Source organism: Psittacula echo (assembly GCF_963264785.1).
Source record: "Psittacula echo genome assembly, chromosome: 1".
In the NCBI taxonomy this organism is placed as follows: Eukaryota; Metazoa; Chordata; class Aves; order Psittaciformes; family Psittacidae; genus Psittacula; species Psittacula echo.
Genome location: NC_137735.1, coordinates 145,641,938 through 145,657,258, shown reverse-complemented (window position 1 = coordinate 145,657,258; position 15,321 = coordinate 145,641,938). Strand labels below are relative to the sequence as shown.

The 15,321-nt window shown below is 39.0% G+C and overlaps 1 protein-coding gene across 6 annotated transcripts in view; it reads right to left on the bottom strand.

Annotated features, from left to right (window-relative positions):
* The window catches only part of POT1 (protection of telomeres 1), a 73,141-nt gene that overhangs the window by 15,906 nt on the left and 41,914 nt on the right, over positions 1 to 15,321 (bottom strand). For all 6 annotated transcript variants that reach the window (XM_080613840.1, XM_080613841.1, XM_080613842.1 and 3 more), the window contains 5 exons: positions 13,604 to 13,759; positions 7,529 to 7,689; positions 5,664 to 5,752; positions 1,053 to 1,097; positions 77 to 233 (listed from right to left, as the gene is read on the bottom strand). In XM_080613840.1, the coding sequence (XP_080469966.1) occupies positions 77 to 233; positions 1,053 to 1,097; positions 5,664 to 5,752; positions 7,529 to 7,689; positions 13,604 to 13,759 (608 nt within the window). The remainder of the gene's footprint in view (positions 1 to 76; positions 234 to 1,052; positions 1,098 to 5,663; positions 5,753 to 7,528; positions 7,690 to 13,603; positions 13,760 to 15,321) is intronic.

The following is a 15,321-nucleotide window of genomic DNA, read 5'->3' as shown; positions in this document are numbered from 1 at the left end:
AAAATACACCGAAAATTTAGGCATCCCAAAACCTACAGAACAATTCCCAATTGCTTTTATTGTGTGAAACACTTACAAAGAGTTGCATTTGGAACAATGAAGTTTAACAGCCTGATAGAGCTTCTGGGGTTTATAAGTTCTCAGCTTTGCTCTAATGCGGTACTGCTGAGGAGCCGTGCTGCTCAGAATGGTTTTCAGTTCTGTGTTATTCAGATCCAGATGATCCGTTAATACTGCAAAATAACAAAAACAAAACAAAAAAAGCTGTGCCTATCTATTAAACACCATAATATGTGGAATATGGGAAATGGCCATTCCAAGTATGCATTTTCCTTTAATGTCCACCTTCCCTTCCCAGTTACAGCCTCAATTTATCAATATAACGTTGTCGTGGTTTAAGCCCAGGCTGCAAACCAGAACCACGCAGTCCACTTCCCCCCCACCTTTCTTCCCTCCACTTCTGGAGGCATGGGGAGGAGAATCAAAAGAATGCAACTCCCATGGGTTGAGATAAGAACAGTTTAATAACTAAGATATAACACAAATCACTACTGCTACCACTAATAGTAATAACGATAAACGAAATAACAAGGAAGAGAATACAACCGCTCACCAACTGGTACCTCGCCCCCACCCCGCAGCGTTCCAGCCCTTCCAGGCGACTCTCAGCTCTACATCCTGGGCATGACATGCTGTGGTATGGAATACCTCTTTGGCTAGTTTGGGTCAGGTGTCCTGTCCCTGCTTCCTCCCAGCTTCCCCTCCTCCCTGGCAGAACATGAGCCTCACAAAGTCCTTGGTCAGGGTAAACATTCTGACCAGCAACCAAAACCATCAGTTTTATCAGTATTATTCCCAGGCCGAAAGTCAAAACCACAGCGCTGCACCAGCTACTAAGAAGGAGAAAAAGTGACTGCTGCTGCTGAACCCAGGACGCATGTTACTACAGTCTTTCAGGTAAATCACAACAAATGTTGTGCAGCTGATGTCTCAAAAATATTTTTGTTCTTTAGTAAAAATAAAATCTATGTTTAGGTCAAAATGTTTCCTACCTGTAACAGGTAACTGCTGATACCTCTTCAAGTCAGATTCAAAATCTAAAATAAAGAATTTCTAATTATTTTCATTCCTTTTTTACCATGTGGGCACACAAAACCAGATAGACAGACAGGCAGATAGGTACACACATAAAACCAAAAGCTGAACAAAGGAAAATGAAAATCCCAATAATGTATGGAAACAATACTGCAAAAGGAAAATGCAAAGTAAGCAGCAAACATTAATTATGAAAGGTTAATATATTTGAGGAGAAATTAGTGTACACATTAACTAGCAATGCCTGCCAAAATGAACACTTTTCAAATGCATACTGTGAATGATACTGCTAGCATAAACCATATTCATCCCCCTGTGTGGGCAGGTTCGTCATAGCTGTGAGCAGAGGCAAGGGGTCTTGGACAGAACTCGTACTCCTGTGATTGAAATAAGGAGAACTTGGGCCTTCATATAATTAGAGCATCAGAGGAAGTAAGATTGCTGGTGTTATAAAGTTTTATGGTTAGAAGTAGGATGTGAAACTGTTGAATTAAGACGTTAAAAAGTTGCGGTCGGGAAGTAATGTTTAGTAAGCTGGCATTTGTTAACGTTTGTATGTTAGCCAATGGAATTGCTGTATCCAAGGATGTGACATAAGCTGGAAGAACAAGATTGGTATATAACCCGGTGTCTGCGCAATAAACTTTGGCAATTGTTTGATCACATTGATCGTCTCAGCATTGTTCGTGACCTCCGCGTCTACAAGTGGCGCCCGAACAGGGATCCTCACCTCAGTAGCTTGCAGAGTCGAGTTGGAAAGCCCGACAGGAAAGGAGGGGGCGGAGAGCCGGCCGAAAGCAGCGCTGCCCCAGCGCTGGAAGTCAGATGTCTGCGAAAACTTCGGGAATCTCACCCTGATCAGGTGAGCAGCCAGGGAGGAGATGGGGCACTCGCTGTCCAGGGAGGAACAGGCAGTGGTGAAGCTCCTCCAACATATTCTCTCTAAGAGAGGAGTGCAATATAATAGTGCCGCCCTGCAAAGGCTGTTAAAATGGTCCTGTGATTGTGGCTTTATCCCCACTGTGCAAGCTGTGTTCAAGACTTCTGAGTGGGAGCGTATAGGACAAGCACTGTGGGATGAGATCAGTAAGGGGACAAAGAAACACAAAAGCACTCCACTATGTGGAGATTGATGTTAGAGACTCTAAAATAAATGAAATCTGAACGGGCGGCAGTGGTGTCTGTACTTACGGCCACCGCCCCCTCCTCAGAACATTAGGGAACAGGGGTGGGCGCGACATCCATGGCGTTTGCTTCTCCTACTGTGCCTGGAACTGTTCCCCAAAAACCGTCACAACTGGCCGGGAAGAAAAAGCTTCGGCAGCAATCACAGAGCGCAGTAAGAGTAGAAGGAACGACGACTTGCGTCCCAGATCCTGAGGGAAAAGACCCTGAGGCTGCACTGGATCCAGGTCCGGGATCCGTGGAGTCAGAACCGGACTCGTATCCTCCCGACTTCAATTCCGAGCAGTCAGTCTGTTCAGCTCATCGACAGAAGGCAGCTGACCCAGCAGATGAACAACTTCAACTGATCCTGAAAAGCTGGAAGCTCTGGAGGCCGGGGGAGGCGCTGCTGGGCTGTCTGCTCCACCCTCATATAATCCTTTTTCGAAGGAAGGGATTCTGGGGGAGGAGTCGGGGAAGGGATCGGGAGGCAGGAGAAATCCGGCACATCGTTGGCGCGGGTTTATCAGGGATGCAATTGTAGACGAGGAATTTGCCGACATGGAGCCTTCGGCTTACCCAGTGTTCACCACCCAGCAAGGGGCAAAGGAGTGGGAGGCTCTTGATTTAAAAAGAGTTAAGGAGGCTTGGCAGGCAGTGACCACCTATGGACTGAAATCGTCGTATACTCAGGCCATAATCGCTCACATATTTTCGGCTTATATCTTAGCGCCATATGATATCCGGTTACTTGCCCAATTGCTGCTTGCTCCACATTTGCAGCTTTGGTTTTTTAACAAGTGGGATCTAGCCTGCCAAAGGGTTGCTAGTCAGCCTCGTCAGCAGGGGGATCCATTGTCTGGGGTAACGGCCAATGTTTTGTTAGGAAAAGGTCAATATGACGATCCGCAGGCACAAGCTAATCTGCCAACGGCTGTCCTAGCCTTGTCCCAGGAGCAGGCATTGAAAGCCTGGTATGCCTTGCCTGATGACAAAACTGCTCCTGGATTCTTGTCTATTAAGAAGGGAACAATGGAGTCGTATCAGCAATTTATTGATAGGCTATTTGCTGCCTTGAGAAAAAATCCTGATCTAAGCGACGATATGAAGGGAAAATTGTTAGATATCATGGCCTTTGATGGAGCCAATGATCAGACGAAACAGATTTTGAGTACTTTGCCGAGGGGGACGTCTGCTGCTCAGCTGCTTGAGGCAGTAGAACTAGAACGCATGGGGCATGAACAGAAGGCGGCATATATGGCTGAGGTGTTCGGTGCTGCTGTCCAACCACTTGTCCAGAGGAAAGGAGGAAAAAGAAAGGATAAGAGATGCTATAATTGCGGAAAGTTGGGTCATATTAGGGCTCAATGTAGGGCTCGAAGAATTTGGTCGGCATGAACTTTTCCCAAACATGTCGTTAGCTTTGCCTAAGGGAGTCTTTTTGATTTGTGGCGATCGTGCTTGGCAAGGTATCCCACTTGGAGGGCTGTGTTATTTGGGAAGGCTCAGCCTTCTGGCACCATCAGTGAAACACTTAAGGGCGTGGAATAGAACCCGAAGTAAACGCGCTTTAGACACCTTGTCAGCAACCTGTAATGACTCAGTAACTCTAATAGGAAAAGCAGAGAATCTGTTAGCTAGCATATTTTGTCCTGGCTGTGCAGCAGCGATTGCTAATGCCAATTTGCAGAAGCTGGCATGTTGGGCCGCAAAACAAGCTAATCTCACGTCAGATGTTTTGACTGAGCTGATGAAAGACGTTGAATCGCAAAGCTATTTTGCAAAATCGCACCGCTATAGATTTTTTGTTGCTAGCACATGGACATGGGTGTGATGATTTTGATGGATTGTGTTGTTTTAATTTGTCTGATCATTCAAAATCCATACACGCAAGAATTCGGGAATTGCAAGAGCATGTTAATAAGATACAGGTTGAGACCAGATTAGGTGATTGGTTGAAGAACCTGGGAGTTAGTGGTTGGGTAAAACCGTTGATATATAGTTTGGTACAGTTGTTATTAACGCTTATAGTGATCTTGTGCATAGCACGTGGAATACTTGCTTGTGGAAGGGCGTTGATTGCGAAGGTACTATCCAAAGTGTGGCTTATCCAGCGGACGGCTCCACCGGAAGGAATTGTCAACGCGTTCATGATGGAGAATGGACATATATGAGAACTGAAATAAATGCCTCTGCTCAAAAACAAAAGGGGGGATTTGTGGGCAGGTTCGTCATAGCTGTGAGCAGAGGCAAGGGATCCTGGACAGAACTCGTACTCCTGTGATTGAAATAAGGAGAACTTGGGCCTTCATATAATTAGAGCATCAGAGGAAGTAAGATTGCTGGTGTTATAAAGTTTTATGGTTAGAAGTAGGATGTGAAACTGTTGAATTAAGACGTTAAAAAGTTGCAGTCGGGAAGTAATGTTTAGTAAGCTGGCATTTGTTAACGTTTGTATGTTAGCCAATGGAATTGCTGTATCCAAGGATGTGACATAAGCTGGAAGAACAGGATTGGTATATAACCCGGTGTCTGCGCAATAAACTTTGGCAATTGCTTGATCACATTGATTGTCTCAGCACTGTTCGTGACCTCCGCGTCTACACCCCTGTAATCCCTCTGGACAAGAGTATAAACACATTATTCTAAAAGCACTGTGGACTGCCTAGGGCCTCCTCTGAACAACCTCTACTACACATACACAGTACAGTAAATATGTGCAAAATTATCTCTAAATTTGCAGTGTTATGGTCTAGACATGAGGGATTTATTCTTGACTTTTACACCCGTTTAGAAATATCTGTGTCAGAGTATGTTAATAATGGCTAAGTACCATATGATTTTAAAAGCTAGGAGCAAAGACGCAAACTATGTCCGAACAGCTTTAGAGTTTAATTCATTTTTAGTTATTCTTATTCTGGGTTAAAAATACCACTGGATGAATAATATGGGAACTGTAGAACTGTCTGTAAAATACTACTTTTCCATGGCACTGCACCTTGCAACTCTGTCACTGACACAACTTTCCATCCAGTGGCTTTACAAGGGCTCCTCAAAGAAGCAGCTCTTTAGTAGTGTTTTCAGTGTCTGCCTCTGAGTAATCCGCCTTTAGAGGGAATTAATCAGTGCTTTATAATCTAATATAGTATGAATAAGACAACACCTGTGTTGAAGAATTTATTCATTGCCTGCTATGAAAGTATTTTTCCATGTATACGAAAGGCTTCTGTTGCAAGACAGAAGGTTACGGTAATGTCAATTTCCAGTCTAATAATCCAAAAGAATTCTCTAAAGCTTTGTGTCTGAAACCAACATTATACGCTTACCAGAAGCAATAACTGTGACCTTATGTTGACCATGTATGTGTTAGATGAAACAGCATATCAGCTTTCAAATGTTCCTACCTGCATCACTGTAAAAAGTGTCATCTAATTGGACTGAAGACATGCTTTCCATATCCTGACTGTTGGACAGATCCACCGATTCTAAGAATCTATAAATAAATAAATAAACATTTTATATTCTACATAAGTCTCTTATATATATACATACACACATATACTTATATGAAGCCTAGTCTTTATCAATACACAGGTGTAACATCCAGACATAAATCTTCCAGCTGAGCCATAAATTAAATTGAGCTGGAAGGTGCAGGAATGTATATTAATGATGAAGGTGAGACACTCCTTTCCGAATCACTTCTGGAACTTTAAACACAATATAGTACCAAAATAAATCTGTACAGCTGGAAACAGGATTTCTGATTTCAGGTACTTAGCCCTTCCTGAGGGGGGGAAAGGAAGGGAGGGGAGAGAATTTATGATCAGTAGAAGAAGGGGCAGGCCTCTCAGGAGGATCTCAGGATGCTGTGAGGTTATGCAGGGAAAAAATTAGAAAGGCCAAAGCCTTTAATCTGGCTACTGTCTCCTTGGAGACATTCAAAACCCGCCTGGACACATTCCTGTGTAACCTTATCTAGGTGTTCCTGCTCTGGCAGGGGGATTGGACTAGATGATCTTTTGAGGTCCCTTCCAATCTCTAACATACTGTGATACTGTGATACTGGCATAAAAGGCAACAAAAAATGTTTCTATAAATACATTAGCAACAAAAACAGGGCTAAGGAGGACTGCCATACTTTACTGGCTGGAGGGCAAACGTAGTGACAAAGGATGAGGAAAAGGCTGAGGTTCTTAATGCATTCCTTGCCTCTGTCTTTATAGGAAGGCCAGTTGTTCTGGTATGCAGCCCCCCGAGTTGGAAGACATGCTCAGAATGAAGCCCACATAATCCAAGGGGAAATGGTCAGCGACCTGCTACACAACTTGGATACACACAAGTCTATAAGGCCAGATGGGATCCATCAAAGGGGACAGAGGAAGCTGGTGGATGTGCTCACTAAGCCACTTTCAGTCATTTATCAGCTGTCCTGGCTAACTGGGGAGGTCCCATTTGACTGGAGAGGCTGAGGAAACTGGGGTTGTTTATCCCGGAGAAAAGAAGGCTCAGGGGAAACCTTACTGCTCTCTACAACTAGTTGAAAGGAGGTCATAGCAAAGTGGATGCTGGTCTCTCTTCCCAAGTAAGAAGTGATAGGACATGAGGAAATGGCTTCAAGCTGAACCAGAGAAGGTTTTGACTGGATATTAGGAAGGAAGAATTTCTTCACTGAAAGGAATGTCAAACATTGGAACAGGCTGCCCAAGAAAGGGGTTGAGTCACCATCCCTAGAGGTATTTAAATGGATGTGATGCTTTAGGACATTGTTTAGTGGTGAACTTGGCAACGTTAGGCTAATGGTTTGACTCAATGATATTAAAAGTCTTTTATAATCTCAAGTATTCTATGATTCTTTATGTATATAACACTGTTCAGTAAAACATATTATACGACTCATTTTGAGTATCTTTAAGTCTCACCACTTTCAATTAACGCATATGCACGTTTATAATGTGCTCAATTTATCTGCTTAACCATAGATTTATCCCTAAAAGATATGCCAGTTTAGAAGAGAATACATGTGATAATTATTACAACACTATAGAACAGAAATCTCAATATCTACTGTATTTTAAATTCCAAAAATTAGCCTTTATTTACATAACTCCCCAAATACTCTTCATATTAATGGTGCTAAATATGTATGCTGTTCCAGAGCTTCCTGTTCTTACATATTTACAGTTCTAATTTCTACAGTTGTTGTATTAGCTTAGAGTTTTCCAGAATCAGCTTGAGAAAAAAACCCACCCCTACATATATAACTTACACTTTTAGATCCTTAACATCCGGGTTACTTTCTGGTAAGACTCCTATTCCTCGACCATAACCGGTACCTCCATGAAGATGAAATTCTATATGTGAGGCATCTTCATTATCAGCACTTGCTTGTTTTGTATGAATACTGTAAATTCTCAGAAAACTTCCAATCTGGAAAAAAAAAAAAAAAAAAAAAAAAATGGTTGCTTACTCAGAAAATTCTAGGCCTCATACAGCTTCTCCCCAGTATTCACTGCATCACCTAACAGCTGAGAATTTCAGGGACCTCTGGAAAGTGCCTAGTCCGACCCCCATGCCCAAGGCAGAATCAACTAGAGCAGGCTTCTTCAGGCTGTCTCCAGCTGGGCTTTGAGTGTTTCCAAAGACAGAGACCCCAAAACCTCTCTGGGTGACCTGCTTGTTTTGCTTTATCAGACAGCATTAGTGGCAGCAAAGGCTGATTCAGAACCAGCACAAGAGTTCTTACTGATTCTCAAGTAGACTTCAGAAGACAGATCAAACGAGACAATATATTCCTTTCCTGAGGGCACAATTTGTCTTCTATATTCACAACACAGCTCTCTGGAGACTGACATGCTGTGATTTCTCCATGTATGATTACACTCAGCAACTGACCTCATGTCCATCACCATGAATGGACTATTTGTTTATGTTTACATGCAAACACATCTGCTTACCCAGACTTCTTAATCTTGTCTTACATTACAAGTTAATATATTTTCTACACCAGGATACAAGGCAACACATGTTAGAAATTCAAAGATTCTGGCACTGATCTTAACTCTGTTAGATTTTCTCCTTGGGTACATGGAGCACATACTTCTTGTTTTGCTTAGAGTTATTTTGTGCTCTCTTAAACAGTTTTGTCAAGTTATACAAATGGACTTAGGCTAACTTATACAAGTACCTATTAAGAAAGAAGTTACAGAGGCATGAACATCAAATACATCTTTAACTTTGCTTTTATTTCAAAAAAACACAGTATGCCTCTCTCTCACCTCCCTGAAAGCCTAAACCCAAACCAAGGTTCTAAAGGTAGACAATCTGGAGACTTAATTAGATAGTTTTCCTTCAATGTGTCTTAAAAGCCTTTGAATCAAATTAACTAGCACCAAATCCTTCTCTAAAGTATAACCTAAGATCCAGCTGATAGCTGGCAAGCAACACATTCAATAACCTGAATTTATGTTCACTCTAAGTATCTTTAAATTGCCCTATATAAATGATTTAATTACTTTAAATTTACTTCAATTAATATTAATATTACAGCAGAATTCTGTTAAATCTTACTTCTGTTTCAGCTCCTGCTTTAACCAGTAGAAACCTAAAAAGCATCCCTATTAGACTGGATTGGCCAGGTCCTAGTATGACACTTACAAATGTGTATACACACACACACACACACACACACACACACACACACACAAGCAGTTAAGCAACATTGATTCTAGAATCCTCCTCTGCATCAAGGGACAGGCTGTAAGTATATAATGCTGGTATCAAATTGCTCTTTTAAACAATAATCACACTGAAAAAGGCAGCATACTTTCAAACTGAGGCACCAGGGACATAAGAAGCACACTTCAACCTGCACCTATTTTGCTTCTAGCACGGAGCTCTTACAAGAGTTTTAGTTGACCTGCATCATTAAGGGGCTGCTCATTTTGTTCATTCTGAGTGTATCAACATGACAGTTTGTGCATTTCGGTGGCAGTTCAGAGGCTTATCTAAAGCCTTTTCTTATTTTTCCCAGGTGCAAAATTTCATTTAATTATGTTGAATATTCAAAAATGCAAGGGACTTTCATATTGTAAAACTAATCTGATGACTATGACAACTGCATTTGGAGAAAGCTTTTTTTTTTTTTTAAGTTCTTAGCAAAGTTCTACTTATCAAACAACCTTATGTCAATTTAATAGTGTCAAAATATTTTTTCCCCCTAGAGTAATTTGTATATAAGTGGGAAAAAGTTGAATGTAAGTGAAGAACTTTCTTTCAAAAACCATGTATGAAAAGTATTTATTATTTACTGTATGTGCAAACATAAAACATTAAACATGGGAGGAGAAAGTCCAGAAGGCAAGAATACAAAGTGTTGGTTTTGCCTTCTAGACTTTTGCGCTGAAATTCATGCAAGAAGCCAGCCAAACTGCATGTCTCACTGTCCCGAGATTTATGACTATAAAAATATCTTCCTAGTGCAGTTTCCTTGAGCTCCTTTGGGAGGCAGCATTGCTTACTGTGAACAGTGTGAGCAAATTTTACTGCTGAAAATGTTACTATATTTCTGTTGTTCCTGCAGACCCAGGACACTTCATCTACTTGACTGAGAAGAAATTATAACCTTCATTAAAGTAAACAGCATGATTTACAGAGCCACATCTAAAATCTACTACAAAACCAACTCCTTACTTGACTACAGCAGTTCTGCTTATGAGTTACCCACCTCATTTAAAGCAAGTTCATTTAAAATGAAATTAAAGCAGTAAGGGCACATTTCTTGCAGTAACATAAAATAGATTAAGACTCTATTTGCAGTCTAATTCAAGTATGACTATTTTAAGAATAAATATTAAGGTTAAAAGAAAAATGAAGAAGTTGCATATGCAGTTCCCTGTAGTTAGCCAAACAAAACAACTTTCTAATTTATCTCAAAAATTCCCTTAATTATTTCAAAAAATATAGGGTTGCATTAATTTTTAAAGCACTGATGAATTTGGAACAGTCATTTATCATGGTAGTTAAATGTTCACATCTGGCCAGAAAGAGAACTCATGACAAGAGTCTGTCTTTATTTACAGGAATCACTTAAAATAATCTGTACTAATTTTTATGTCTATTTTATTGCTTATTATATTCAATGACATTTCTTTGTCATAATTTCATCATATCAACAGTTTAATTTTATTGAATAGACTGTGCACAACTTTTTGCAAAAGACAGGAAGCATATACACAGTACATGGGTATGGTCCTTTGCAATAAAAAAAAAACAACTTAAAACAATTAAAGAGTTTAGAGGACTTGGGGGTGGGACGGTGTTGTGGTTTGCTGGTTTTTTTACTCTTTTAATGAGTACAAAGACAGAAAAGGGGAAAATACCATTGACAAGTCCAAGGAATGCTACCCAGGCCTGAAAAGTAGGAAGCTAGAAATTACTGCAGTCATGTAACCCATTTAAGTTGCATGTTGGAAACGTGACTCAGACACTCGAAAAGCAAACAAGGCTTCTCAGTCCAAAGTACTATCAAAAAAGACATTACATTGTATACAGAAGGAGGAACAGCTGAAAATATTCTAATTCTGCATCTGAAGACACATAACATGAAGCAAATACTGTGGACCTATGAACTAGGATTTGTATGCATACTCAAGGTTAGCTGTTTTAATAGTACTGTACAGAAAATGCAAGGCAACACAAAACTGATGATATCAAGCCACAAGAAGACAGTATCACATATTCAATGAATGACAATACATAAGAAAATCTCTAAGCCACTGTAGATAGCTGGACCCCTACAGTGTGCTGACTGATGCTTACCATCTAGAAAAATGCCACAGATGAAGAAACCCATGGCACAGTCCTGTTGCAATGCCAGTGAATCCTGAGACCCTCTGGAAACACCAGGATGAGAAAAGCTGAAAAATAATGAACTACAGCCTATGGGGAGCAACTGTACCCTGGAGAGTTAGTTGCAGGCTGAGGTTCCTAGAGTAATGAGAAAGCTCCATGCACTCCAGGTAGCCAGAGGAAGAGGGGAATTCAGGAAAAAGCAGTGATCATCAGTGTCTTTGCTTAGCTGTAGCTCTTGCTGTTGTCTTTATGCATCAGAAAATAATTTCCTTCAGAGATGAGATTTCTGAAAATTCTGTTTGCGTTCTGTTAAGGCATCAAACACTGAAAGCCACAATCTTGCCCAGCAGGAAAGGGAGGCAAATAAATATAGGGGACAAAAAGTCTGCTTACGGTATCAACTGTAGCGTTCCTTCTGTATTACTAAAGTTCACTCCACTGAAAATTGTAAATATTATTTGACTGTTTCAGAAAATGGGATGAAATGCTCCTGTCTTCAGTGTTGTCTGGATAGACAATCCAAAGAAAGAGCTTTCAACAAACTCTTGCAGGAATATCCCTGACACTGTGCTCCAGGATTTGCTAAAAATTCACTATATTACCTATGTTCTCTAGACTTGTAGTGCTTACTCAGAGCTTCCTTGTTGGAAAAATTTTTTTTCCTCTCCAATCTACTCTTCTTAGTATCAAGGCTCGTAAAACAGATTGTTCTTACATAAAACATTTCAGAGCTCCAACTGTCATTGCAAATGGTACATGACAATACGGTAGAGTGCAACCTAATAATTAGATAACAATTTACATTAAAAAAGGCAATTTTAAGCTACTGTTAAATGCAGAAGAAACAGATGAAAAATAGTGTAGTTTTATTATTTCTGAAACCATAAGTTGGCAAGGCATTTACTACAGTTTCTGTCCACAGTGGTCACGCTCAGGAAGGCGCACATGCACACACTAAATGCTCTTCAGTTTTACACACCTACATAAACGATTTCTTAAATTTTTACATAACAAGACCCTCAAATAAATATTAATCAGGTTAATATAGAGTATTTCAATTATACTTTCTCATGACATAACATTATTTCTACTAGTATTTTAAACCAAACCTTTCATTAAATTATCTATTTTAGGAAAGGTCACCCCAAATTCTATTACCTTTAGATTATTCTGTGAAATAAAATTAACTGCACATATTGCAAGCTGAACTTATGAAATCTTCCTGAAGTTTAACTGTTAAGATCCGTACTTTTTCTTTAATGACTTCATTAAGACAATCCACTAAAAAGCGGTGTTCAAAAATGATCTAACTTAAAACTTATACGTCTTGCATGAGTGAAACTACTGCAACTTTGGACATAGCTAGGAGAACAGTCCATGTTGCTCAGTAGGTCAAACCAGGTTTCTTTAGTTTCCTTTCGCATTAGAGCTTCTGCTACACAGTGCAGTATACAGCAAAGCCACAGATGCTTTAGAGGTAAGAAAGAAAGGGTTCATAGAAAAGAAAGAGAGCTGATGAAGACATTCTATGTGACAGATATTCAACAGGAATTCCTGAATATAAATGGGAGAGTGCAATAAAGGGAGTATCACCAGCTACCCAAGAAAATGTTTTATTACTTTTTTCACTTAGTTTTCAAAAGATACTGCTTCACTGGAATATCAGCTGATACTTATATCAATAGGTTACATCAGATAGCAAGAGAAAAATTCCGGAAGAGAACATGCAAGTAACAAAATACTTCTGTGACTGAGTTTTGTTATGAATTCTTACACAAGGGCAACTTATTTTGCTATCATTTACTTACGAACAAGCATTAATATATCAAATTGATTTCATGTCTGCTGATAGTCCCAGCCTAACAAATTGTTATCACTTACCTTTATTTTCTGGTAAACTCCTTAAAAATGATGCTTGGGTATACTGGGGAAAGCATAAAATGAAAGATGTATTCTTTGCTAATTTACTGTATTCAGAAGCAAGATGGCAGTATTGTTGAAGATCAAATGTTTAATTATATTGTTGTTTTCTCTAAGCATAATCAGCATTACTGACCCACTAAATGAAGATTGCACTGCAAATTGCAGAAGTTTATAGAACAGAAAATCTTTTATTGACTTTAGAATTACAGGCCTTGATTGTAACTACAAGTTTAACCCCACTTTATATAATTTAAAAAATAATTCTAAAGCATAGAATACATTTTCTGACCACATTATTTTCACAGAATTCTATATAGTATCGCAGTGTCTGAAAAGAACTGCTTAATTGGAAGATTTTTTTTTCATGGCAATTTTAGGATAATGATGCTGTTTCACACATGTTGAAGGGATTTTACATTAAAAAAAAAGGTATGGGAAATACAATGAAATATAAAGATGAACATCTTAAATGAATTAACAGTGTAACTGAATTGATACATTCTCTAAAGTGCATTCTAAGCAGAAAATAGGACACAAAATGAGTTAGAAAAATCAAACAGTGCATTACCTTAAGTGATCTTGCCAGATGTACATGGTTGTCATAAACTAGAATGTCCACTGTTAGATTTTGCAGCTGACGAAGAAGAACTTTTTCTCCTTCCAGGTCCCTTGCTTCCACAGGCACTTTCCACGTTGGGTAGGGACATTTTGTGCCATCCCATACCTGCAATGCTCAGAATACAGCATATTGAGATTGTCAATAACTTTCTTTAAACAATTTGATTAGTAATTGATAACAATAAGAAATCTTAAATGGAGTCTTAGTCTTGTAAGTCCTTAAATAACTTAAATTTGATTTTATTATTTTTAATTATCATTCCTTACAGAGTATAAAATATCCTCTACAAAGAATCTGATCAAGTGTTAAAACCTGGGATTTGTTAATATTAATAATAATAAACAGTAATAATAACAAAATCTGTGCTAGCAAAACCTCAACTGTTTATCCAGCAGCTACGACTATTAGAATTCTCCGTAGGCAGAACTGTCTATATTTAATATTTTAATCCTGATATGGGGTGTTTTTTAACCCCTCTAGCTAGAGTACATGAAGACTGAGTACTCCCTTAATTACTGAATCTCCTATATCAGTATACACTGCCAGTTATCCAGATCGTGTTAGAAAAAAAAAAAAAATAAAAATATCAGTATTTAACATACACTTAATTACAAGGATTATAAAAATTGTTTGCCTAAAGCCAAGTTCTTGATATTCTTAAGTAGTGAAATATCAGTAAGAGTTATTTTTTAGCTATCAAAGTTATTGTGAAAAAAGTATGATTACCAACAGACTGGAACCCAAATCTTAATACTTAAACCAAACATTAAAATTTCAGTGGTAACTGCTTATGGTTCTGTAAACTGTGGTTTCCTGAGTTCCTGATGAAAGTCTCTTCTCAAAGACAACATAAATAATGGTGAAATACTGGCATAGAAAAAGAAAATCTAGAGGCATTTGGATTATAAGACTGCAATGCTGCATTTCATAGGATTTCCTGCATGTAAATTCAATAGAAGCTAATTTTCAGACAGTTTATGATACCAAGGCATTTTGTCCCATGAGTTAGGTGCTGCAGAAGGGGAGAAAACAAAACTTAATTTTTAAAGGGTTTCTACCCCTTATGCTTAACTGCTGTGGATCAAAGACTCACAGGAGAAGATCTAAGAATCAGCAGAGTCATGTGCAAATACACTGAGAAAAACTCATGGTTGAAATATTCATCCAAATCAAGAGATAAAAGGGGAAACTGTTCAGTGAAAATGTCCCACAACATAAAATTAATGTTCCCAAATAAGATTGTATTCTGAAGTACTCAGATGGTCAGGACAAGGTGGTACGTGCTGCCATAGATTAAAAAAAAATAAATAAAATAAAAATTCTATTATCTTCTGATCCTGTACCATGAAATGCTTAAAACCACCTTTGAAAGAGAGGTTGTCCACTGTTTGAACTATCAAACCTTCTCCAGAACTGGGCTTGAGAAACACAGACTTAGTGCATAAGTACCATTAATTTAGTCACTTGGACAACATACAGAATCATAAGTTTGTTAAGTTTCCCGTTATTTTTCAACTGGTTTACGTGGGACACTTCGGTAGTTTCACACTTAGGAGATCAATCTGACAAATGGATTGCTGAATGTTTCCTGTCAAATTCAAGGATGACTACTTAGTTTTAAAATGTCCTTTGACAGAGGAACTAACAAGGCTAGTGTTGGGGTACCT